The sequence below is a fragment of the Brassica napus genome, chromosome A3 (genome assembly GCF_020379485.1).
Source record: "Brassica napus cultivar Da-Ae chromosome A3, Da-Ae, whole genome shotgun sequence".
Classification (NCBI taxonomy): Eukaryota; Viridiplantae; Streptophyta; class Magnoliopsida; order Brassicales; family Brassicaceae; genus Brassica; species Brassica napus.
This window is the reverse complement of record NC_063436.1, coordinates 19,549,455-19,576,769: the sequence shown is the minus strand read 5'-3', so window position 1 is coordinate 19,576,769 and position 27,315 is coordinate 19,549,455. Positions and strand designations below refer to the sequence as shown.

Here is a 27,315-nt window from a genome sequence, read left to right as displayed (position 1 = left end):
AAGAAAATCTATACAATAACATAACAAATGTTTTAATCTAGTGACTGTTAAACGCTGATAGACTGGGCATTCTCTAAAATGCTATTATGCTAGAGTAATAGAGCTTGGCAATATCGGGACATTTCCCTGATTTACGCGTTGATTTTAGATATTTGACCAACTGGATCTCCGATTTAACAAACCAGGGTGCAAGACACTATTAGACAGGATTATAAAAAGAGAAGGCATATTTGGAAAAGCTAAGTTTTATCCATATATGAAAATATCGATCATTTTACGGAAAATATGTAATGGAAAAGCTTGGTGACAATAGCCTTTTGGAAACGAGAACAAAAGAAAGAAATAGAAAACATATAAGACGTACACGATAATGGTGCCTACCTTTTCAATTAAAAAAAAAAATGGTGCCTACCTTTGCGACAGTTTATGTTTTTCAATGCATGTTGACAATTCTATCTCCGGTGGTCGTTTCGTCAAACATTTTCATGGTTTGTACGTTTTATATTGGCTAAACCATTATGATCATGTCCAAGTAATTAAAACAAAGGATTTTAAGTGAATGTTATGAAATGTCTCTTACTTTTACAACCACAAATTTCATGATTTTTGGCCAATGATCATATTTTCTTTAAGAAAAATATTTTTGGTGGCATGAATTTTCTTTTTTTATCATAATATATTTTTTTTTTTTGCTAAACTGTAAATGTTCATTAATGAAAATGAAAGGATACAAGTTCTTTAAGATCCAAAAAAAGTGAAAAAATCTTAAAGGACAACCATTAGGATTAAAACTACAAGTCTTAATGCTAAAAACATGATCTACAACCGTGAATACGGCTAGGAAATCCGACGACGCCATAGAACACGAACCCTAGTTTTCCGACGACGCTTCAAAGTACGAACCCTAGTCTCCCGACGACGCTTTGAGCAAGACCGAAGCATACTCTCAGCACGAACCCAGCAGAGACTGACGACACTTATCCTCAGCACGAACCCAGCGAAAACCGACGACGCTCTAAGACACGAACCCAGCGAAATCCTTGAACATTCAAAGCACCGATCTTAACGTGTACGAGCACCCCGACTCGACACAAACAAGGACAAGACGGGCCGAGATATAGGCGTCCTTGCAAAGAGCTCAAATCAAAACCTATAAGCTGTAGAAAAAGCCATAACTACTGCAGCTAGTCAAGAAACAAACCGCAGCACTGCGAAATCATGGCGTAACGTCTGAAGCCTTCAAGTTTCTCCGGAACCTGCTGACCACCGCAAGCGACGAAGAGAACTTGCCAAACGCCGAGACCGAGAACCGGGACTCGGTTCCACAGCTTCTCAAGCGACCTGAATCACGCGAAGGCCTCCGAGAGAACAAATCAGAGAGAGATTGGGATCCAAGCACGAGCAAGAACAGTGCCAGAGCAGAGCAAGGAAAGCGTCGACATGAAAGGGATTGTCAACAACGCCATAGACGACGTCAAGAGACAGCACCAGCCCACAGTCCACACGCTTGAAACCGGATGAGAAGGAGGAGACACGCGAAACCTACCACTCTCTGGTGGCGCCACCATTGGAAGGATGAGACCAATAGTGACTTTCCTGGCCGGAAGCGGAAGAAGAACCTCTCCAAGACGCCAAGGACAGAGGCTAAGAACAAACCGCAAAAACCGACCCAACTTGCTGGAGAAACAGAGACAGCCACCACGACCGCAACTCTGAACAACAGGAGAAGAGAGACCTCCGACACATTGCCGCAAACTCAGACGGAGGAGAAGAGCGGCAGTCCGTAGATCTGAAAAACTCGCTCCGCCGTCACAAACCCTAAAAGCCGACTCTTCACCACCTCACCGCTCCCAGACTTCGCCATCACTCCAAGCAAGTAAGATAACCACCGGATCTGGCCTCCGTGCACCAAGATCTAGACCGGAACGCCGATGACCACCTTTGACCTACTCACAGATCTGAGCAAGGAAACCATGGAAGAGACAAGGGAGAAGAGCAAAGAGGAGAGGAGAAAGGGCCTCCGGCACCAGCACGCTTGCCGGACCGGAGCAACACGAAGGCGCACGGCGTTTGTAGCAAGAAGAGTTGAGAGCGTTTGTCGCACGGTTGTAATATTTGCTTCTTTTTTATCATAATATATTTTGGATTCAGATGAAGGTCTCGTAGAACTGAAATTGCATTCTCTCTCTCTCTCTCTCTCTTTTTTTTGGTTAAAATTGCACTCTTTTATTCCTTTATTTTAACAACCATGGCAGAAGCATAAAACCATCCTTTAAACGTACGTTTACCAACTATTCATAATCGAATTTACTCAAAACAATTTCCAGTTTTAATATATAGCTAGAAATTACCGAGTGCAAAAAAACATGGATGATCAAATAATATTATGTACATTGAAGAGTGGATAGAGTCATCCTATGATTCGAGGAGGTGGCCGAATCCGAGTTACTCAGAGGTTGTATATTAGAAATCTAATATATATCTGCTTCCTTGTTCTAAGTAGACTATGAATAACAAGGTATATATATCTCCCTAGATTAAAAAAACTCAGAGGGAGAAGGATAGAGCAAATGATTTGGCAGAAACCTTGCGAGGAGTAGTGTTTGAGTTCTTCGCACCAAATGCAGTGTATTTGCTTTTGGCAGTGTTTTGATCAATAAGAAAAATACAAATTTTTTTTGAACTTACTAAAATCTTTAAAGCTTATTTTTTTGTATCCTCTTCACATAGGTTGATCCACAATAGTTCTATGGAAGTATATATATATAACGAATGTTGTCCTATTTTTTTACAACTCAGGAAATGACAACTTGTAAGTTGTAACTAAGTGACTTAACACATGCTACAAAATCTAGATTTCAAAACAAAAACAAAAACCGAAACTCAGTTTCAATAATCTGGTCACAGAATGCATATTTGAAAATTATATATAGCAAATATATTTTAATATCTTTCTATAAAATGATACACTCATATATCTTTCTTACTCACTCCTTTGGGTAAACCACACCCTCACTCTAGAAAAATGGGGTCTCGTACACAAAACCTCTCTTTTCTTATCCTCCTCTTCCTTGGCTTTCTTGCCGTCTCCTTCGCTTGCGACTGTAGCCCTCCTAAACCATCACCTCACCCCCACAAACCGCCTAAACATCCTAGCAAACCGCCTAAACCACCGGCAGTAAAACCTCCCAAACCACCCACCGTCAAACCACACCCACACCCTAAACCCCCTACCAAACCGCCCACTGTCAAACCACACCCACATCCGAAACCCCCTACCAAACCTCATCCCACCCCGAAACCACCCACGAAACCGCCCACCGTTAAACCACCTCCGTCCACCCCGAAACCACCCACGAAACCGCCCACCGTTAAACCTCCTCCGTCTACCCCGAAACCACCCACGAAACCGCCCACTGTTAAACCACCTCCGTCCACCCCTAAACCACCCACTCATACGCCTTCACCCGTCGTAACGCCGCCATCACCGTGCCCACCGCCACCGCCATCACCGTGCCCACCGCCACCTGTTGTTACGCCACCAACACCAAGCCCACCGGTCGTAACACCGCCAACACCAACTCCACCTAAGCCAGAGACTTGCCCAATCGACACGTTGAAGCTAGGCGCGTGTGTGGACGTTCTTGGAGGTTTGATTCACATCGGGCTTGGTAAAACGCACGCTAAAGAAAAGTGTTGTCCGGTTTTGGGAGGTTTAGTTGACCTAGACGCAGCCGTTTGCTTATGTACCACCATTAAAGCCAAACTTCTCAACATCGACCTTATCATCCCAATTGCTCTTGAGGTTCTTGTCGCCTGTGGAAAGACTCCACCACCTGGCTTCAAATGTCCAGCTTGATTGATGAAGAGTCTCCGAAGCTTTCGTTTTTGTAGAATGTGTTGGATTGATGATCTCTTTTGATGAGAGGTTAATGTGCGTGTGTGGCAGGTTTAATCACTTGTTTCATTTGATACAATAAAAAGGGTTTATTTGTATTTCTTTTTTTTTTGGACGTCAAAGGTTTGTTTGTGTTTTCATGTTGTACTTTTAATAAGAAGAAAAACTGTAAAACGGTATCCTTTTCTAAATATTAAACAAGTGTGTATCTGTGTACGCAGTATGCTTATTTTGTTTTATGTGCATACGTTAAAGAAATGTGTAAACGCAAATGGGATACAAACTAGCCATGCACATTGCAGTGATGCAAATGTGATACGCGCCCCTCATACCACAACCTAGCTTCTGACCAAGTACATGTGTTTTAATATAGTTGTATACAGACACGTATATCTATGCTAACAAATATATCATATACATTTTCTTGAACAACATATATAATATACTTATAATTAAAAAAAATACATATAATACTTCTTTCTCCAGAGTAAATTAATAAATACGATAATTCTTAACCAAACATATATTACAATCGCTCAGGTGATTACACATTTAGTTTATGTATTAAAAGGTCTGGAAAAGTAAATCTGTAAACTGTGGAGATGATTTTTTTTCTTTAGCTAGCGTCTTGTAACTCAAAGCAACCTTACCAAATTTCAGTAAAAAAAAAAAAAAAAAACTTAGAGGGAATCTGAAAACAAGTTTCTTGAATGTATATATACATAAATTTTCATCATATTTTTTTATCAAGATTATCTCAAAAACATGAGAATCTCAAAGTAATACTTTGTTAATATCGTTTAATTTAATGTTTTGAGAACCTTGGAGCATGATTAATCCCGATCTTTTAGCCGGGGTTCTTAATTCATGATTTGATTTTTTTTTTTACTTTTTGTTAAGAAACGGTTCTTATATCTCTTATTTAAAAGACAGTTCTTAGTTAAAATCTAAGAAAAGCTAAGAACCGTATCTTAATCGAAACTAAAAAATCCAGTTAAGAGACTGAAGTTAATCATGGTCTTATTACAAACTCCCCATTGCAGTTCTATCTTATCGGTGATACAGCATACATAATAAAACTCAAATGATACTACAATATATCTATGTATCTTTATAGTACAATATGTTACTGAGATTCAACAAAACACGTAGTCTGTAAACTATACATACGGACAGGCATAGTATGATATAATGTTTTTAAGAATTAAACGTATTCTTGTTGATACTTGACGTACATGAACATCGCATATATCTAATTAAAATGTCTAATATAAGTAAAGAACATACATGAACATCGCATACATCGCATAAGGCATTCTTTATATAACTCTCCTTATATTTGGGACTAGAATTATATAGAAGAAGAATAAAATCTTGATGGCAAAACTGTTGGTACACACAAAGTTACCTCTCTTTTTTTGGAAACATCACACAAAGTTACCATATATAATATATTAACAAAAAAATAGATCAAAAGTTAATATACTGGGCTTGAATTTATGATCGGTGGGAAGAAAGTCACCTCCAAGTTTCTTCAAACCTCCGCCTCCTCTGAGAAAATGTACAAGATCGATCACCACGTTAGCTTGTGCCGTTGCTGGTATCATGTCTGATGCCAACATATTCATCAACACGGCTCGTGTCCAAACGCAACGCTACACCTTCATGTACGAAGAGCCCGTGCCTGTGGAGCAGCTGGTTCAGTTTCTTTGTGACACGAAGCAATGGTACACGCATTCGGTGGTCTTCGTCCCTTTGGAGTGTCTTTTCTTTTTGCAGGGTGGGACAAGAACTATGGGTTTCAGCTGTATATGAGTGATCCTAGTGGGAACTATGGTCGTTGGAAAGCTGCGGCTGTTGGAGCAAACAATCAGGCTGCTCAGTCTATTCTGAGACAAGACTATAAGGATGATGTGACTTCGGATGAGCTTGCGTTGAAGGTGGATAGCACGAGCTTGACGTCTAAGAAGCTTGAGCTTGCTGAGGTGTTTCTGACTCCATCGGGGAATGTTAAGTACCATGTTCACTCTCCTGACTCTCTCACCGAGCTGTGGGCGAAGCATGGTGTGACTCAACCCGCTGCTGAAACGTCTTATTTCCCTGCTTGGTTGTGCGGTCTCCTTTATCTATCTCTGTTAGTTCTCTGTTTCCATTTTTTAGTTTGATGTTAGTTAACAATGGCGTTGATTTCAATGGAGATGGTACAAGAAGATTGTCAAGTGTTGCTTGATCCAGTTGGTGACCAATCATAAGCTCAAGTTTGTTCATTACACTTTTGTTTATGTTCAATCCAAGAGCGAGCCTGAAACCTTGAAAAAGGCTCTTGTAAGGAACACAGTTTGGATCTAACACGTAAATTTACCATATGTAGGTTCTTTCTATTACGTCGTAAATAGTATCAATGGTGGTTTCAAGAATCTCTCTTTTCTCATTAGAAGAGGTGGAACAGAACTTAACCTTTTGGTAATAGAAAGAACCTACATATGGTAAGATTATCGAATTTTCGCATTATCATCAGCTTCAAGACCAAGCTAGAACTTAGAACAAGGACCTCATAGAAACACCATGTTAACCGAGAGGAGCTATTCTTGAAGCTCTCTGTGCTTTTACTATCACAAGAAAACCGAAACAAGCTGCTATATCGTGAACAAGGAAAAGTAGCACAAGAGGGACTCGTTTCAATGGCTAAACAGTTTCCCCACGAGCGCATCCATCAAACTTGCGGCTAAAGAATCAGCTTCAGAGGATGTTTTAAGTTCTTGAGACTGTTTCAAACCAAGAAGAACCTCTGACCAAGCCCAAAACCGAATCTCTTCCATACACTTTTCTGTTTAGGAACACTTCCATGAACTTAGCAGCACAATGTAACATGACTACATTTGAAGACATTATATGTAACTCTCCGTTGTTGTAGCAGAATCTCGAAACAAGCTCAAAAGTATCAGCTCCACCAGGGAAATCACTAAAGATCACTTTAAGATTATCATTGGAACAAGTAGAGTTCCCAAGTAATTTCCTCAATGTTCCATACTTGCATATGATTTGTTGAAATCAAAATACAAAAAACAACAACTAAACTCAAAAGTCATTATGATTGCAGAGTGAATCTTGAAAGACCCCAAGAAAAAGGTTTAAACTTCAATATTGTTTGTGAAGGAATAAAAGGGAAATAAGTGATGAACGATTATCACAAAACAGGAAGGGCTTTTTAAATATCAACTACAATTTGGTCTCTTTGTCTCTTCAATCAAGTAAGTAAATGTCAATCTCATAAGAGCCACAACTAAGCGAGAACAATCGAGATCGATTAGGTACCATAGGATCCATAAACCTGTTCTTAAATGATATTAGATCGTTTCGTTGTAGCTGTGGTTAAACTCTATTGAGGTTAAATTGTTTGAATCTCTTAGTTGGTTAATCGTAAGTTAATTTGATGTTGAGCCCCAAAAAAAATTAGAACAAAAGGGAAGTGAATAGTGTCCAAGCAAATTGCAAAGAGAGCAATCTATTAACCTCTTCTTAATAAGCAAGATTGTGTCTATTTGCAGAGATAAATGGAAGAAAGTCAGAGCAACGGTAAAGAGCAAAATATGCAATAAATGATGATGGAGACACATCTGCTTCAGCTCCTTTAGAGTAGATTCATGCACAACCAGTTACAAACTCCTAAATGCTCATTGGTTTCACATGAAAAAAAAAAACTTAGGTGCCCTCATTTTAAGGTAATTCTTGTGTGATAGAACATTAAATACTGAATGTAACAGAGTCACACACACAGACACACACTAAACGTGAGCCGTAAAATTATCATAGAGAACTCACATGAACTTACTTTTGCTATATTAACATTAAACGCAAGTTAAATAAATGTTACATTATATGGACATGGATAAACCCAGATAAGAAAAGTAAAAAAAATAGAAATGGGTTATAAAGTTTGGAATTTTATTAGCCTGATTTAGCTGTTTAGAGTAAAGCACAAAGAGGTTATAATAAAGTTCAGCCTGATTTCAAAATTAACATTGAGAAATGGGTTATAAAGTTTAGCCTGAGTTCAAAAATTAACATTGAGAAATGGGTTATAAAGTTTAGCCTGATTTCAAAAATTAACATTGAGAAATGGGTTAAAAAGAAGTTATAAAGTTGTTAGCCTGATTTCAAAAGTAACATTGAGAAATGGGTTATAAAGTTTGGAATTTAGCCAGAAAATAAACCAAAAAGAGGTTAACAATTTTTATTCCTTGATATAGCACTTAGTCAAACATAAAGCAAATTAAGAGCTCCCATCAAACAGTATTAAGTTCTAAGAAAAGGGTAAAGCTCAAACCTTGCATTACAGCTTCTACACATATATCTAACTCCTTGTTTTCCATCGCCGCAGAATGGATGTTGCAAGACAAGCCAATCTAGACACACAGAGCAACCATTCTCATATAACTCGTCCGTACATTGCATCATTCCATAAAGCTTCTTTGTCCCGATCATCGTCTCTCCCGTTGCGTACAGTGACCCCTTGCTGTTGTTTCCCAACTTGCCGGCTTCAGATATTAGCTTTTCGGTGAAATCCTTCTTTTTCTTATAGAACATCTTCTTATCTCCGCTCAGGTCCTTTGGGTTGGTTATACATAAATAATCATCATAGAGGATTCTGCTGTCACCGGCACTGAATGTAGAAATATCCAGAGTGCATTGGTCATACCATATTGTTCCTGCTTTATTTCTCGGACATTTCTTACGAAGCTGTCATATATATAACGACACAACGTCGATATAGAAGAATATTGCGTTAACTATATTACGAATATAATACAGATTTTTGTTTTCTACCATCTCTTAAAGTGTATCAGATTACGTTAATTAAACCATCTACGTAGGGTAGGTATAAGAATTGTCATCAAATCGGATACGATATTTTGGTGAACATAAACATTTAATAAGAATTTTATTAAATTTTTCATGATATATTTGGTAATTTATTTGATTATTTCTATATACTATATAACTTTTAATATTTTTGAGTTAAGGCCAATGTTTTACTGAGGTAATTACTGCCCCTAATTGACATATATCTATAATATACTCCATCCGTTCCTAAAAATCTATGTTTTAGAATTTTCACTTTTTAATAAAACATATTAAAATTTAGCTAAAAATGCATAGTTTTTTGTAATTTTATATTTCCTATACTTTTAAACCAATAAGATTTTAAAAATACAATTAATATTCTTGAACTTCACAATTTTTCATTATTAGTTAACAAAAATTACATTGAAAATATAAAATATGTATCTTTGTGAAACAAAAGTTTTCTCTATAATATGAATCTTTTAGGAATATATCTCAGTGTGCGGATGCCCATTTGTATATGTTCATACTTGACTGCTAATACGATAATGGTGAAGTGATGTTACCCCAGAGAGGGCTGTGGTGAGGCATGAGTGACAAATAGACCCGTAGGAGTCGCCACGACACTGGAGCATGACGAAGGCGGTATCGGGAGGTATATTTTTGTAGGGTCTATTCATATTGGAGTCAAGGGCGAAACCTTTGTGCAGATTAAAAGCGGATATGTTTTTGAGGGCAATGTTGAGATTTTTCTCGAACACACTCCCTGGCTTGTATTTCCCTTGGGTGTTGTTGCATGCATGGTGGAGATACTCATTGGTAATGTTGAGGGAAGATACGCTGGATATAAGGAGGAGTTGTATGGCCACCGCGGCCAAGATAGGGACCGATCCAGAAAGTGAAAGCATTATTTGTGATCTTTGAGGAGTGGAGATGTTTATATAAGAGACTTGATGAGAATTTTTGATTTGAAGTGATTATGATTCCTATTTTTTTCTTGTACCTTGGTGACCTTAAACAAATTCGTTTCATCATCTTAGTTTCTATATATAAGAAATGTTTTAGTCTGAGAGAGGAGAGTGGTTGAGAACTTTAGTATATGCGGCGAGAGAACAGGGCTATGGAAAAAAATCAAAGTTGGACACTCAAAAAAAGCTCACACAAAATGTGTGTGCTCTTGTACGAGAGCATGGCTCTCACCTCTCTCCTTCTTTTACTAATCTCTTTCATTCTTTTTCATTATCTTATTATATTTATGGAAAGAGCTTGTGTTGAGAACACAACCACTGTTTGGGCCTTGGGACGATGTAGCGTTTTTTGGGCTTCGGCTTTTGTTTGTCTTTGGTTGTCCGATTAGTGATGTGGACCTTTGTACTTGGGCTTCGGCCGTTGGGCTTGGCCTGTTTCCTTCTATTAAATCAAAATTTGATTGAAAAAAAAAAACACAACCATTGTTGATGCTCTAATATACTTCTAAAAGGTAGACCTAAAACGGAAGGAAATTATAATATTTCATATATAAAATATTTTGGTGGATGGCCATAGCGTGAACTTTCTTTTCTAATAATAATATTTTGGATTCAAAATAATTTCTATTCGAAATGAAATTGCACTCTTCTAATTAGTTAAATGCACCGTGGTAAAAGCTGTGGCATATTTACAAAAAAATAATAATATCGGGAATATTATTGTAAATTTTGAATAAGTCAGGGGCATGCATTTCCATGAAGTTTGAGCTGTTTTTATCAAAGTCTAAAGCAAGCTATCTAAATAAAAGCAAATTTAGTAGAGGTAGATGACCACATTCGTTGTAAGCTCAATCCGCCACTAAGCATATAAATCCATCCTTTAAACCTTGGGTTTCTTTTCAAATATGACTCAAAACAAAAAATCTAATACAAAATTAACCCATGATTTTTTTGGAACTTTGATTTATCCTATTCACCCAAGAAATTCAGATTATTCTCGAAAATTCTATTATTTTTTTTTCTTTTTTGAAAATAAGTGTTTTACTCTATTATCCTCATCAAGTATTTATAATATTGTCATTACCATCAATACACCAACCCACCATGAACAAAGCTCTTAAATGCACCAAAGTTTCGATGTGTTTTGCAACTGACTTTATGTGTTTTTTTAGAAACGATTTCTTTGGAAGTCTTCCAATTTTTCTTTGTTAACAAAAAAATCTCAAAAATACTAGAGAAGACTTCATAGTAAGTCATCTAGGATAAACAAATTAATTTTACACCGGATTGTGTCAGAAGTTTGACTTTCTCTAGATGGCTTACACATAAGTCTTCCGCTGGAAGACTTCCATGTAAGTCTTCCGAACTCTCGGTGGAAGTCTTCTCACTGTCGGTGAAAGTTGACTCAGATTACTTTTGCAATTGAAAAATAAAATTTAAATATTCAATTTTAATTAGACGACTTCTATGTAAGTCTTCTGGAAGACGACTTACACGAAAGTCTTCCAGAATTTTATTCTGAGATTCTGGTCAAAAGTTTGAAAAAAGGTAAGAGCTTTATGCAACAAGAGGTTACCAAATGGAAAAAAAAAATCAGACATAGAGATTTACCAAAACTCCTAAGATATGTTATGGAAGAGGAAACATTGAAGAAGACTTCCGAAAAGTTTTCTCGCGCATAATATTTTAGAAGACTTCATGGAAGTCTTTTAGAGTCTGACTCAAATCTGAAAAACCTGCATATCCAAACTCAGATCTGAAAAACTTACATATCCAAAAACGTTCAAATGACTTCAAAAAAAGAATATGAGTGAAAGATTAGATATATATATATACCTTTATAGAACACAAAAATAGATATCCAAAATTTATAGATTTACTTTTAAAGGAGTGAAAAATGAAAACCATGTGATAAAAAAATCTGCAAAAACAAGATAAATTAGTGAGATGAGAAAAAAATGAAAAATTCATATAAAATTTGATGTTTTCAAGTTCAAAGAGATTAGAGAGAGGTTGAAGAGTTTTTGTGAGAATCATTACATTTTTGTTGCAGCTATTTGAGAGGAAGAGAGAGAATGTGTACATTTTCTCTATATATGGAGAAAAAAATTATTTAGGTTAAATATTTTTCGATTCAGACGACTTTCAGGGAAGTCTATTACTCGCCAAGACATATGTTAGCAAACCCTAAAGTTAAATAACTAGTTAAATAGAAAAAAAACATATTTCACTAAACTTGAAATAAATTTTTAAAGTGTTTAATATACATGAAACTAACACATATAGGTTAAATTTTAATTTTTCAAAAAAAAATTAAGTTTCCAAAATCTAACCCTAAAAATACAAACAATACTACAACATATGTTAGCAAACCCTAAACCAGAGAATACTATGACTCACTACATTCACCATATGTGTTAAAAACTTTTCAATTTTACTATATCTTAATTTATATGATTTCAATTCTTCTTCCATCAAATATTTTTAATTATAAATTATTTTTAAGATCTACAATATAAAAGATTTCTAGAAGACTTACGAAAACCCTAGAAGACTTCATAGGTTATATTCGTAAAAGTAGATTCCGTTTTTTTTTGTTTGGTCATAAAAGTCTACTTGTAATATCACTAGCTTTTTGGGTTAGTTACGCATTTGATTCAAGTTAAGGTATACCTTTGTGTTTAAAATTAAGGGGTGTTATTTGGCAATTTCCCCTTAACCTTAGCACAACCATTCATAGTAAAATTTAAAATGTAAATTCTAAATATATGGAAATTACCGAGTACAAAACACATGGATGGTCAAAAATGTTACATGAAAAATGGATAGAGTCATCCTATGATTCGAGGAGGTGGCCAAATCTGAGTTACTCAGAGGTCTTTGAAATCGCTAGAGTCTTCAAAGATTAGAAATCTAGTATATCTATAACTGATTCCTAGTTCTATGGAAACTAGGAATAACAAAGTATCTCCGTATATAAAAAAAAACAGGAGGGAGAAGGATAGAGCACATGATTTTGCAGAAACATTGGAGTGTTTGAGTTCTTCGCACCTAATGCAGTTCATATATTTGCTTTTGTCAGTGTTTTGATCAGTAGAGGAAACTTACTAAAATCTTGAATCATGTATTTTTGTATCCTCTTCACATAGGTTCATCCACAATAGAGTTTCAATGAAAGTATATTATAACGAATGTGTCCCACTTTTTTTACAACTACAGATATATGCCAACTTAGGGCACAATTATCGCAGGTTACAAAGGGGGTTTTAATGGCTTGGGTCCCACAAAATGACAATAACCGGTTGCAAAAGGCGTGAAAAAAGAAACGATCGTAGTGGATTTTTTCAACTGTTTGCAGGTCATACCGACATGTGGCTGATCTTCAATTTTTTTTTAAAAATCAGCTAAAACAGAAAAATAAAAAATAAAATTTAGAAACCCAAAAAGGGTTTCACCGATAATGATGGTCTTAGGAAAGTGTAACAATTTGTAAAGAGAGAAACAAAGGAAAGTGAATAGTGTCCAAGCAAATTGGAAAGAGAGCAACCTCTTATTAATGGGTAAAGATTGTTTCTATTTGCAGAGATAAATGGAAGAAAGTCGGAGCAAAAGATGCAATAAATGGAGATGGAGACACACTGCTCCACTACTTCTTTAGAGTATACTCATACACAATCAGTTACAGATTCCTAAGTGGTCATTGGATTCACATGAAAAATAAAACTTTGTGGCCCTCATTTTAAGGTAATTCTTTTGTGATACAATACAGACACATCTGCTAAATACAATATTTTTTTGTGTATAGATATATTATTTTATTTTTTGAGAAATATGTATAGATATATTGTTACCTTGTTGTTGGTAAGAAACTAAGGATTATGAGATTGACAACGCATTTACCTTTTGATCACCTGGTGAATCAGTAACTAATCATTTATGTTACAGGTAACTATGATTAGTATAAGTCAAATGGTGAAGCTTTCTAGGCCACGTTCCTCTCTTTTTCATAATGCTCTGATAATCTCTCTAATCAAGCTTACTATTTTTTTTTTTTTGGTAAAACAAGCTTACTATTTTTATTTTGGATAATTGCCTGATTTGCATCTCATTAACCATACACCAGATTATATCATACGAATCCCGTATCATAAAATAATGTTTGTGTTATAAATTTAGATAATAACATTTTTTGAAATAGCACCCAAGTGCTTCAAAATGATGTTTTAGTTGTTATATATAAAAACCACCAATTGACTAGCTAAATAATTCTATAAAATATTTAAGATACAAGGAATTAAGTATCTTTGATCATTATATAACACTAATAAAAAGGTACAAATACAAAACGTGAGAATATTCTCACATAAAAGTTCTCCCTGATGATCGAAGACACTATTTTCTCTATATGTTGACGAGAATGCATGGTGACTATACCTTCGTAGCTGCTTCTTCTCATCAGTTGGAGTGAATTTCTTCGAGGTGCTACTACACCAAAGTCTCTCTTTTCTTTCTTGTGATGGATAAAGGATATTTCAAAGTGTCCTAAACAGTGACTTCCTTCCTCATCATATGTGTTATGTGTGATGCTTTTCAATTATTTTGGCGGTGATGTAACAAATTTCATTGGAAAGTAATAAAATAAAAGAATCTTAGGACCTCTCCATACATACAGTTGTGTTATATAAATAAACCACAAAGAGAATAACACTTTTTATTCCCTGTTATAGCACCTATTCAAACATCAAACAAAGAGCTCCCATCAAACAGTCTTAAGTTCTAAGAAAAGGGTAAAGCTCAAACCTTGCATTACAACTTCTACACAAATATCTAACTCCTTGCTTTCCACGGCCGCAGAGTGGATGCTCACTGATAATCCAATCTAGGCACACATAGCAACCATTCTCATATAACTCGTCCGTACATTGCATCATTCCATAAAGCTTCTTTGTCCCGATCATCGTCTCCCCCGTTGCGTACAGTGGCCCCTTCCCGTTTTTGCCCAACTTTTTGACTTCAGACAATAGCTTTTCGGTGAAGTCATTCTTCTTCTTAATGAACATATTCGTATCTCCGCTCAGGTCCTTTGGGTTCTCCTTACAAAAATAATTATCGTAGAGGATTCTGGTGTCGCCGGCACTGTATGTAGAAATATCCAGAGTGCATTGGTCATACCATATTGTTCCTGCTTTGTTTCTCGGACATTTCTTACGAAGCTGTCATATATATATATAGCGACACAACGTCAATAAAGAAGAATATTGCGTTGAGTATATTACGTATATAATACAGTTTTTTTGTTTTCTTCCAGCCCTAAAAGTGTATCAGATTATGTCAGTTAAACCTTCTACGTAGAGTACAAGAATTTTCATCAAAGTCGGATATGATATTTTGGGGAACATAAACATTTAATAAGAATTTTAAGAACTTTTCATATTATATTTGGTTACTTTTTTGTATATACTCCATTCGTTCCACAAACATAGACATTTTAATATTTTCACACATATTAAGAAAACACAGTAAACTGTCATAATAAATATATTGTTTATGTAATTTTCAATAATTTTTAATCAATACTAATTCAATAAAGTCAATTAGTCTTTTTGAAGTTTACAATTTTTTTCATAGAAAACACACAAATACATCTTTGTGAACGGAGAGAATACTACATAAGTTTTAATATTCTTTTGAGTTAAAGCCAATGTTTTACTGAGCTATTAATGGGATCTGGCCCGTTTGTATATGTTCATACTTGACTGCTAATAAGATAATAGTGAAGTGATGTTACCCCAGAGAGGGCTGTGGCAAGGCATGAGTGACACTTAGACCCGTAGGAGTCGCCACGACACTGGAGCATGACGAAGGCGGTATCAGGAGGTATATTTTTGTAGGGTCTATCCATATTGGAGTCAAGGGCGAAACCTTTGTGCAGATTAAAGGCGGATATGTTTTTGAGGGCAATGTTGAGATTTTTCTCGAACACACTCCCTGGCTTGTATTTCCCTTGGGTGTTGTTGCATGCGTGGTGGATATACTCATTGGTAATGTTGAGGGAAGAAACAACGCTGGGTATAAGGAGGAGTTGTATGGCCACCACGGCCAAGATAGGGACCGATCCAAAAATTGAAGGCATTGTTTGTGATCTTTGAGAAGTGGAGATGTTTATATAGGAGACTTGATGAGAATTTTAGAGTTGAAGTGATTATGATTCCTTTTTTTAATTTGTACTTTGGTGACCTTAAAAAAATTCGTTTTATCATCTTAGTTTCTATATATAAGAAATGTTTTAGTCTGAGAGAGGAGAGTGGTTGAGAATTTTAGTATATGCGGCGAGAGAACAGGGCTGATGGAAAAAGTCAAAGTTGGACAATTTAAATTTATTAGAACCGTACGTTGTCAACTTGGAATAAAAGGCAGTAGTAATTTATTACGAAACTAAACCCACAAGCTTCGGTAGGGATGGGCAAATAAACCGAACCCGAAAATCCGAACCGAATCCGATCCGATAAAAATGAATCCGAACCGATCCGAACCCGACATAAATACCGAATGGATCCTGTTTTTTGGTATTTTGGGTTATGGGTATTATCCGAACCGAACCCGGACCTAAATGGATATCCGATAGAACCCGAAACATTTAAAATCACAAAAAAACTTCTACCAAATATGATCTTAATTCTTAATATGTATCCAAATAACTTTAAGATATTATTGAATTTCTAAAATAATTATCTGTTACATGAAGGTTGATGCTGGAATGTGGCGGTTGATTCATGAAGTTTTTAGATTTTGGTTTTGTTTTTATTGAATAATGTTTCTCATTTCATGAGAACTTATTTTTGTTTTATGATTTCATTTATCTGTTTTTTTTTCTATCACTAACTATGTTTATCTTTCGATTGATTTTGAATGATCACCGTTTGATGTTTTTTCTTATTTTTGAATCGATTTTACTTATGTTTTGGCTATTAAAATATGTACAAATCATGTATTTTAAATCCGAAGAACCGATTTCATTTATGTTTTAGTTACAAAATAGGTACAAATCAAGTATTTTTAAACCGAAGAACCGATTGGGACCCGAACCCGAAAGTACAATGGGTTATACCGGTTTTTTGAAGATTTACTAACCCCGACCCGAACCCGATAGAACCCGAACCGGTCCCGAACCGAACTTTTATATAACCCGAATGGGGTTAATTTTGATAAACCCGAAAAACCGAAACCCGAATGGATAAAACCGAAACCCGATTGGGACCCCGAATGCCCATGCCTAAGCTTCGGACAGAAGTGGATCAAGAGAAGAGCAGATCTGAAGGACCTTCCTTTTAAACCTGCAAATCTAAAGAAACGAGATCTACCAAAAAGCAACTAGAGGCAAAATCCTCACAAAAGCAAGGATCTGACAATAGAAAACTCAAATCGAAGTAACACTATAGTGCAAAGAAGACACGCGAAGAAGCTAAGAAGAGAGACCAAAAGAGGAAAGAAAGCAAAAAAAGAAACAGAGAACTTGAAACGTAACGGAGAAGAAATGTCTGAATATAGCCCTTTATCAAAAAAAAAAAAGAAATGTCTGAATATTACTGTCTCATTTTTTGACTCAAGATTATACAGAAGCTTGCTATTTATATAAAGAATACAAACCCTACGAGCCTCTACTGAGTGACTCCACAGCTCCACAACTCGAATCTATTCTGCAGGTCTGGCTTGTGAGGTTTTTTGCCAAAATGTGAATTTTCATATTAAATGAAGCAGGATTGTAAAGATACAATAGGTTTTAATAGGATACTAGAGGTTTCCTTGGCAAAAATAATAAAAACAAGGCTAGTTCTAGGCAAAGCTTCCAAATTCATGGAAGATGTTGGTGTTGTTACTCAAAAACGAGCCAATTTTGCATTAGGTCGCTGAATTTCCGTTGGTGCCGATGTCCCAAAATGATATCTCGGACTTGGCGGTCTATTTTCTTGAACACTTGGCCTGGAGAGTTGTTGCTGTCGTTGTGTAGTCTTCTGTTCCTTTCGATCCAGACGTTGTAAACCGTTGCTTGAGAGGCAAGGCGTTTGAGTAGTCTCGAGGAGTGAGAGTAGCTTATATTAAGCCATTCTGAAAACGCTGTCCAAGTGTGAAACGCTAGCTGCCTAATTCCCAATCTTCGCAGAACCAAACGCCAGAGTTCCTCCGTCCATTTGCATCGCAGGAAAATATGGTCTCTGTTTTCAACAAAAGAATTGCACAAGCAGCAGCAAAGAGGAAGATGTTGGCTTGTGAGGTTCTGGGTTAAGCTGTTCATTAATGATATTATTCTTGTTTTCACTTTTCTGTCTTGTCGCCGTTACTGTAATGGGATCTTCTTCTAGTTGTTCACTTGTGTCGATGAGCTTTTCTTCCTCTATTCTTTGACTCAATCCCATCGTCTTCTTTTGTGCTGACCTAACATGCTTCTCTCTTCGCACTCTGTTCATTGTTGTTGCCTTTGGCTTTACACCAAAGAGAATACAGAAGCTTCTTTCCTATGGTGACGTCGGAGGCAGGCGTACGCGGAGGAAAAGTTGAACCCTAAAATAAAAAAAGAAGAAGAAGAAGAAAAAAACTCTTAGGAGAAAAAATATTAGTGTAGTAGCGACTGAGATTTAGATGAAGAAATACAATTCTTTGAAGTATTCATGTACCATCGTGAAATAATACATGATATAGTTTAAGAAGTGTTACAGAAAGCGAGGTAGTAGCTGATTTAGAGACTGGAGTTGGAAGTCGACCTAAAACTAAACTTGAAGGTTAAGAAAGCAAAGATTTACCTTGAGGAAAGAAATTTATTGAGGAAAGATTTTCAAAAAACTTTGTACAAAATTTAAAAATATTCCATAAGAAATTTATGATAATTTCTCTTGCTTGAGAAGTTGGCTAGGGGAACCATGAAATCTACTAGTACAAGTATATATTGAATCTTAACGGCAATTTCGAGTAGCTTTATTTCTTTTATTATTACTAGAGCCGGTGTCCGCGCTTCGCGCGGATTACATATTTAATTAAAGTATGTTGATATTTGTGTTAATAGATTCCTACACATTTTTCTGGGATTAAAACAATGGTGAAAAGGTGCCGCATGTTTGTATAAAAAACAATCATCATCTAAGAATCTTCATCACAAAAATTTTTTTTTTTTGGCCAAAGTATTTAATTATTCCTATATGTGTCTTCTAGGGGTGAATGACGAATCTGTTGATACAGTTGGGACATGGTTTTTTTATTAAGAACTAACTGTGGTTTCTTTCATAATTTGTATTTTTAAATAAAAAACATATTTTACTAATAATGTTTATATTTGTTTTATTAGAGTTTTGTAACTATAAAATAAATAAAAATATCTTTATTTAGTACTTATATAAAATTATATAGAGATAGATTATTAATTTATGATTATGATGAGACTATATATTAATTTGGAACAAATATTAAGCAACTCAATTAGATTCTTGCAAACCGGGAGAAAAGGAGTGGCCGATCATGTCGTCTGTATTTTTACCTTTTCCCAAGTTTTTAAAACGTTTCGTAGCAATAAACAAAAATCAAAACGTAGCATTTCATTTATATATTTGGAATCTTATCAAATAAGATGTAACTTTTTTTTTTGTGCGCTTCAAATTTAATAAGATGTAAAGAGTCAAATATATATAAAAAATATATATAAAACATAATTTGTATTTTATATTTGTTTTATTAAAGTTTTGGATTAAAGTATTAAATTAATATATCAATACTAATAATGTTTTTGATTCAAAAATGTATTTGTAAATTCAAAACACCTCCCATAAGCGGAGGATCTTTGGCGGTTGGTTTGACCATGGTATTGAGGAACAATCGATCCTTAAACAAAGGAAAGAATATTTAAATGTTAGGCAAAGTGAAATGGTTTCATAATAAAACATAGTGAAAAAGGTTCCAATGGATAAAATCGAACCATGAGATTAATTACAAACTAAAATCTTATAAAGCCAAAAAAAAACTAAATATTTTATATGACCGATAGATGTGAACTACAATTGTAGTTGCTTAGCAGGCAGGAACTATTATATTAAATCAAAAATTTTTGGCGGAGACCAATAGCTAAAGACGGAAGATTGTCGGTCTATGTTTAATCTTAACCAACTAAAATCTTATACGTTTGTTCGCACAGATTATCAATATGAATCTATTATTAAAACAATTGAAAATAAACAGTGGAAGGTGAGCCAAACCCCACGTTCCCAACCGCATACGGACTTAACTATCCAACTCTTAAACATATCACTTACGCCAAGAAATTGACAAAATTGTGACTTTCAAATATTGACTTACACAAAATCTTGAACGGTTGGCGGTGGTGGTTTTTTCAGAGTGAGAGGGGATGAATATATGGTCTTCAGATTAGAGTTCTTGATCCTAATGGTAGAATATATGTTATTTAATTTTCAATAAATGCAATAGGCATTTTTGGCATGAAATATAACGATTTTCTAAATTAAATTGTTCACCAGCTATAAGAATATTAAGTATGGGGCAAGTTAAAGTTGTAGAAATCGATTTTGATTTAGGATGGCAAAGATGTGGTAGCCAGAAGCCTAATAATCAACAATCAATGCATGTATTGTTTTATTATGATGTAACTGGAGTTGAACCGGGTTAAACCGTGACTCTTCACATATTTTAATGGTTGGTTTTTTTTTATTAAACCCAATCTAGAATGACATGGCATAATGGTTGGTTCTGATTATTTTGTCCATGTGGCAAAGCTTAGAAAGCTAGGATTTAGCTCCTTTTATATAGTAGGATTGTTATAAAAATAAAACAAACATTGAAAAATAGTTATAAGACAAGGTTTGGATTTTTAACAAAAATAACAAAAACAAACAGTGAACATAATATTACTTTCGACTGAAAGTAAACAAACTATTTTAAAACATATTATATAGTTTTAGATATTGCTCGGGTGAGTTTAATTCTAGTTCTATATAAAATAAAGTTATTATGTTTTTCCCAAGAAAACTGCAATTTAATAATGGAACTAGGTTAAGACCCGCGCTTTGCGCGAGATGAACATTATATATATATAAATTATTTTATATATTATATGTTTATAGCATATTATGAAATAATAAATATATATTAGATAATTAAAAAGTTATTATCTACTACTTATATAATTAAATTGGTGCGAACATATAAATAAATTTAATAAATCGAAAAAATATTTTTTCTCTTTGATATGATATATAATTAAATTTAAATGATAGTAACATATATATGGTATATGTTAATATTAATATTTATTAGATGATGCTTTTTGCTCATATTTTTTTTTATCATTTGTATCAATTATAGCAAAACGTCTAAATTAGTGATAACAAAATTTTTCACTGTAAGAATAATGGTTTAAGTAATTTATAATATTTTAAAAAATTAAGTTGTCAATATTTTTTCAAATTTTTTATCAAATATATGTTCAAAGTAAATTTCAAAATTAAGATATTTATGTATTTTTATATGGCATATAGTTTAATTTAAAATGATACATATATTTATATATCTTTTATTTTTGATACTTATTAAATGAGACTTTCAACTTATATTATTTTCAATTATTTGTATCATGTCATAACAAAAGTTTTAAATCATAGATCACAAAATTTGAATGTGAAACTTTTAACAGTTTTAGTAATTTATACTCGTTTTTAAAAATTCAAAATATAATATATAAATAATTTTTTTTAATTTTTATTATATAGTTACTATGATTGTTTGATTTATTTTAATAGCTTAAAATTAAACAAATATCATTATAATACACACTTATTTTTACTAAATCTTTATTATTCAAAATCATTAATTGTCATATAAACTTTAGCCACATTAGGTAATTCCGTAATCTTATTTAAGGAAATAATTAATCACATTAATAATGTATTTATTGTGGTTTAATAAAAAGCTTATTATATATTTAAATGGACCAACATATTTCTCTAAGGATTCTAAAAATCATTCTAATGATGAAACGTGGCTACAAAAAAATGTTGCAATGCTTCTCAAATAATATATAGGGGATACTAAACAGAAAAAAAAAAAAGAAGTTAGACGATCTCCATACATAATGACAATGTTGTGTTACATAAAATAACCACAAAGAGGTTGACTGTTTTTATTCCTTGATATAGCACTTATTCAAACATAAAGCAAATTAAGAGCTCCCATAAAACAGTCTTAAGTTCTAAGAAAAGGGTAAAACTCAAACCTTGCAACACAGCTTCTACACATTAGTCTAGCTCCTTGTCCTTCATAGAAGCAGAATGGATGCCCCAAGACAAGCCACTCTAGACACACATAGCAAGCACTCGCAAATAACTCGTTCGTACATTGCAACATTCCATAAAATTTCTTTTTCCCAATCATCATCTCCCCCTTTGCGTACAGTGGCCCCCTGAGGTTGCTGTCAGTCGTCTTGTTGACTACAGACAATAGCTTATCGGTGAAATCCTTCTTCTTCTTTTCGAAGATCTTCTTATCGCCGCTCACGGATTTTGGATTGCTTATACACAAATAATTATCGTAGTGGACTCTGTTCGGTAGGGCCGTTCTAATGGAATTTTCTGTAGAAATATCCAAAAGACATTGGTCATACCATATTGTTGCTCCTTTGTGTCCAGGACATTTCTTCCGAAGCTGTCATATATATAACGACACCACGATAAAGAAGTGCACTATATATTGACTAAATTAATATAGATCTTTGTTATGTACCAGGTCCTCAAACTGTATCAGTTTATGTCAGTTAAACATTCTATGTAGAGTGTGCTATATGTTCATATTTGACTGCTATAATAGTGAATTGATGTTACCCCAGAGAGGGCTTCGGCAAGGCAAGAGTGACACTTGGGCCCGTAGGAGTCACCACGGCATTGGAGCGTGACGAAAACAGTATTGGGAGGTATATCAAAATAGGGACTCTTCATATTAGAGTCGAGCGCGAAGCCGTTGTGCAGATCAAAGGTGGATATGTTTTTGATGACAGTGTTGAGATTTTTCTCGAACAAACTCCCCGGCTTGTATTTCCCTTGGGTGTTGTTGCATGCATGGTGGAGATACAAATTGGTAATGTTAAGAGACAGAACAACGCTGGGTATAAGGAGGAGTTGTATGGCCACCGCGGCCACGATAGGGACCGATCCAAAAGACATTTGTTTGTGATCTTTGTCCCTTTGGAACGTTTTTAGTTAATAGATGGATCGTTGAGGAGTGGAGATGTTTATATAGGAGACTTGATGAGGATTTTATGATTCTTTTTGTACTTTGGTGACCGTAAAGAAAATCGTTTTATCATCTTAGTTCCTATGCTTTAGTCTAAAAGACAGGTGAGAGGTTGAGACTTAATATTTCGGCGAGAGAAAAGGGCCGATGAAAAAGTCAAAGTTGGACAATTCTTTTTAAGAACCACATGGTTAGGGCTGAGCCAAATAAAAAAACCGAAAAAAAATCGAACCGAATCTGACTCAGAAAAATAGTACTGAACCTGAACCGAAACTGAATAAATATCCGAATAAATCCAAAATTTTAATATCTAAGAATCTGAAACTAACTAGTGTGTGTTTTTATTTTCTAAATTATATCTTTTTAGGTGGTATTCTTTTCTACTGAATTTGTAGTGTAAATTAATTTTTCTAATAATCCAAAATAATCTTTGATATAAATTATTGATCAAATCTATAATTTTCAATAAGAGGAGTTTTGATAGGATTTTTACAAATACTATTTCCAATAACCATGGATTTGTTAGAACTTTTATAAATACCATATCCAATATGAAGATAAGGGTTGGTTAGATGGTGAAGGGTATTCAGAATATTTTCCTTTAAGCAATGTCATCTCTTGTATATAAGTGTCTCAATGTAAAACCTAAGACTATATGAATGAATTATGTATCTTTAAGAATCAATTTTGTTCATCTTCTACCAACTCTGTTTTCTAGTTTTGTTCTTATGCATAGTATCAGAGCCATAACGTTCCACACCTTTTGATATCTTTACCTTGGCAACACTGTCCATCACTCAGGTTGTCACACCGAAACTAAATGATTCTAACTATTTATTTTGGAAACTATAGTTTGTGAGTTGTTCTTATATAGTCAATTCCTTGTGGGTTATGTAAATTTGGAGCCATCCCTCTTTCCAACACCTATTCTCACTGTGAGAAACAACGACCAAAACATGAAGACCAACAACCCAACTTTCCTCAAATGGGTTCACACAGACCAGCTTATCATGGCGTGGTTGATTGAGTCTCTAACTGTAGATGCTCTTATAAGTGTCAAAAAATTTGGTTTTCTCTAGAAAGTAGTATAATAACATGGTCTCTGCTACAAGACATCTCGATATCCAAAAGAGGATCTAGACTACAACAAAAGGTTGTAAGACTTTTTTCAAGTATTTGTCAGAGATAAAGTCATTACGTAATCAGCTTGACTCCACTGGAAGTCCCATCTCTGAGCAAGATAAGATCTACGGTGTATTAAATGGCCCGATACGAGAATATGAGTCCATCGGCATTGTTATTGAAGATTCTATGGACACTCTTCCTTGACCAAGCTTTGATATGTTATGTTCAAACTTGTTGGATTTGAAAACGAAATGCAGAAGTAAGAAACTACACATGATTTGATATTTGTATAATTATAAGTATATGAAACTTTTCCACCAGCTAAATGTATTATAAATTGTAAACTTTTGATTGACGGAATTTTTTTTATCAACTGATATAAGTGATACCCATTGATGGCTTACAAACCATACCAATCTGTAAACAAATCTGGTTTCCTAAATAACACTTCGGATTGTATTGTGGAAAACAACAAAACGCACCGTTTGGATTCCTTCCGCGAATAAGATCGTATCCATCGCACCCCAGAGTATAAATCGTGGTCACACACGCTAATCTATAGCCACGCATGAAAATAAACACGTGTCAGTTTCATCGGACGTACTTTCCCCCAAGTACAGTGCCCTTCTTTTCTGGAATTTTCAGACAGCTTTTGAAGAAGCTAAGAATCTGATTGTCCGAATTTCCGTGCTACACGACGACGCTTTTTAAGTTTTGGCTTTCGAAGGATTATGGCGGAATCGTCTTCTTCGTCGCCTACCGAAGAGATCGCCCGATTGATCAAACGATTAAGCGCGTACGTTACTTTCAAGATGTCTAGCCTCTTCTCTACATCTATTCCCAATCTGGTTCGATCTCTCTCTCTCTCTCTCTCTTTATCTATCTGCCCTTTACATGGGTTTCTATAATCGGATCTGGAATCTCTAGGATTGGATTCTAATTGGGTTTAGCTTCTTGGATTCGTTGTTGCTGCCTTGTAATTAGGATTCAAGATCTATTGGTGCTATTGCTGGGCTTGCAATCGCTGTGATATTCACATGGAGGGCTATAAGAGCACCACCAGGGGAGCCTAGAAGAAGGCAGCCTAAACGCAGGATGCAGTCAGCTGAAACCTCTTCTGCTGCTGCTGATGCTCAGTCAAATCTAGCTTCGATCACTCCCAATGATGTTTCTTTGCCTCGTGAGGATAACGGAGTGCAAGATGTTGTTGATCAGTTTTTTCAGCCTGTGAAAGTAACATTCTTTCTATTTCTCTACCCAAAAGTTTCGAACTTTGTACCTTCAGCGTTGTGAATGAACTTCGTTTTTTTTTTTTTTTGCAGCCTACACTGGGGCAGATGGTTAGGCAGAAGCTTAGTGAAGGAAGGAAGGTAATTAAATTGTCTTTTGGTCATGCTTTAATCATTTGAAACTGCACATAAGGTCCTTGGTGTTCCATTATTAGTATACTTGATGTTCATAGACAAGATCTTCTGATGTATTTTGCCATAGCTGTATGGAAGCATTAGTGTATTGAGCTTGACCCTTGTCTAATAATATGCATACTGTAGGTGACATGCCGTCTTCTTGGGGTCATTCTTGAGGAATCAAGTCCAGAAGAACTCCAAGTAATAACATTTCCTTTTTTGGTATTCATGTAAGTTATTTGCATTATGTGTCTGTAACCTGACTCAAGAAAAAATTTATGTAGAAACAAGCAACAGTGAAGTCATCTGTTCTGGAAGTTCTCCTAGAGATTACAAAGTCTTCTGATTTATATCTCATGGAAAGAGTTCTTGACGACGAAAGCGAAGTAACCAACAACTTCCTTTATATTCTCAAATGTTTTTTTCTTGGCCTTTGACTTTAGCATGGCACATCAAATTAGGTGTGGTTATCATCATTAAACAAGATTAGCTTAAAAACTGGGGCAATGGGTCATAACATGGATATTGTTCTAGTTTAGAGTTGAATAATGGATAATGTGTGATGAGAATGATTTGGTAAGAACATGAATTTACATTATTAGATGTTAGAGGCTGAGTTCATTGGTGCAACTAAATGCTTGAGACGTGTGTGCCTTCTTGTAATATTTTTTTCAGTGATTCTGAAACTAACCATTTTGAGCACTGGTATGTATGCAGGCCAGAGTTCTAGAGGCTTTAGAGACGGCAGGTGTTTTCACCTCTGGTGGTTTGGTCAAAGATAAGGTACTCTCAATCAAGCTTTCTCATACAATCTATGTTTTTCATAATGTGAAGACTTACAGTATTGTGATATAAAACTTTGCAGGTCTTGTTTTGTAGTACAGAGATTGGAAGAACTTCGTTTGTTAGACAACTAGAACCTGACTGGCATATTGATACAAATCCAGAGATCACCACACAGCTAGCTGTAAAAGCCCTTGCTTTGTTTGAAAAGTTACTTTTCTCTTATCCACAGTTTAGTTAAATTTGATTTTTTTCCCTATGTACTGTTTTGTTTGCAGAGGTTCATCAAATATCAGCTTCACGTCTCTGCTGCAAAACCAGAGCGAACTGCTCCTAACGTGTTCACCTCGCAGTCAATAGAGCACTTCTTTGGATGTGCTTAATGCCAACAAAAAGAAGAGAGGTGAAAGATACGCAACAAAAACTACAAACTGTAATTTTCGATTTGATCTTCTTATTGTTCTGACAGAAGCAAAGAGCAGAGGCGTAAATGGTCTCGTTTCCATCATAAAACTTGAAATTTCCTTTTTTTTTTGTTGTGTTGTCTGGAAATTAAGAAAAGTTTGATATTTAATGGAGTTAGAAAATACTGCGAGTGTTCTTCGGTGGAAGTATAGGAGTTTGTAATTTCTGTATCAAAAACATTATCGTGTTTTCTTGTTATATCAAAATGGGATCTTGTACTGTGAATTGGTAGACATCCTCCTTCATTTGTAGAGCCAACAACCTTGGCTACTTTTACTCTGGCTCTCACGCTAGCTTCTTTTGACTTTTGGATAAATCAATTTTGCACCAATATGGTTGTGGAAATAGGATCTTCCTTTGGTATGTAGTAGGTACCTTTGTGTCATGGTCGTTTTATAAGATTTGGTTTCATTATAAAATCGTCTCAATCGTATCATCACCAAAACGGTGCCTTTTTATTTACGTAGTTGTCGTTTTAAGATTGTTTACAGCTCCTCGTTATTAGGTACGATGGGTTTGAATATTTATTTATTTTACTAAGACG

The 27,315-nt window shown here is 35.0% G+C and overlaps 5 protein-coding genes and 2 pseudogenes across 5 annotated transcripts; 3 read left to right on the top strand and 4 right to left on the bottom strand.

The window, feature by feature from the left end:
* The first annotated feature begins 2,822 nt into the window (after positions 1-2,822).
* On the top strand, positions 2,823-4,114 carry LOC106439643 (36.4 kDa proline-rich protein-like). Its single transcript, XM_013881134.3, has one exon. The coding sequence runs from the start codon at positions 3,026-3,028 to the stop codon at positions 3,857-3,859; it is 834 nt and encodes a 277-aa protein (XP_013736588.1). The 5' UTR covers positions 2,823-3,025; the 3' UTR covers positions 3,860-4,114.
* A 225-nt stretch (positions 4,115-4,339) lies between these two features.
* Positions 4,340-6,063, top strand: LOC106442348 (annotated as a pseudogene).
* Positions 6,064-6,079: 16 nt separating this feature from the next.
* Positions 6,080-7,896, bottom strand: LOC125607182 (annotated as a pseudogene).
* A 206-nt stretch (positions 7,897-8,102) lies between these two features.
* Positions 8,103-9,781, bottom strand: LOC106444167 (putative cysteine-rich repeat secretory protein 13). The gene is made up of 2 exons (XM_013885676.3): positions 9,310-9,781; positions 8,103-8,638 (listed from the first exon to the last, which is right to left on the bottom strand). The coding sequence occupies exons 1-2, from the start codon at positions 9,649-9,651 to the stop codon at positions 8,195-8,197; spliced, it is 786 nt and encodes a 261-aa protein (XP_013741130.1). The 5' UTR covers positions 9,652-9,781; the 3' UTR covers positions 8,103-8,194.
* Positions 9,782-14,286: 4,505 nt separating this feature from the next.
* LOC106444168 (putative cysteine-rich repeat secretory protein 13) lies at positions 14,287-15,973 on the bottom strand. The gene is made up of 2 exons (XM_013885677.3): positions 15,500-15,973; positions 14,287-14,924 (listed from the first exon to the last, which is right to left on the bottom strand). Exons 1-2 carry the CDS (start codon positions 15,842-15,844, stop codon positions 14,481-14,483), a joined length of 789 nt encoding a protein of 262 aa, XP_013741131.1. The 5' UTR covers positions 15,845-15,973; the 3' UTR covers positions 14,287-14,480.
* A 5,826-nt stretch (positions 15,974-21,799) lies between these two features.
* Positions 21,800-23,066, bottom strand: LOC106444169 (cysteine-rich repeat secretory protein 26). Its single transcript, XM_013885678.3, has 2 exons — positions 22,584-23,066; positions 21,800-22,407 (listed from the first exon to the last, which is right to left on the bottom strand). Exons 1-2 carry the CDS (start codon positions 22,920-22,922, stop codon positions 21,949-21,951), a joined length of 798 nt encoding a protein of 265 aa, XP_013741132.1. The 5' UTR covers positions 22,923-23,066; the 3' UTR covers positions 21,800-21,948.
* A 1,649-nt stretch (positions 23,067-24,715) lies between these two features.
* On the top strand, positions 24,716-26,996 carry LOC106439644 (peroxisome biogenesis protein 22). The gene is made up of 8 exons (XM_013881135.3): positions 24,716-24,965; positions 25,102-25,350; positions 25,440-25,487; positions 25,668-25,724; positions 25,808-25,909; positions 26,241-26,306; positions 26,389-26,490; positions 26,585-26,996. The coding sequence occupies exons 1-8, from the start codon at positions 24,849-24,851 to the stop codon at positions 26,687-26,689; spliced, it is 846 nt and encodes a 281-aa protein (XP_013736589.1). The 5' UTR covers positions 24,716-24,848; the 3' UTR covers positions 26,690-26,996.
* The last annotated feature ends 319 nt before the right edge of the window (positions 26,997-27,315 follow it).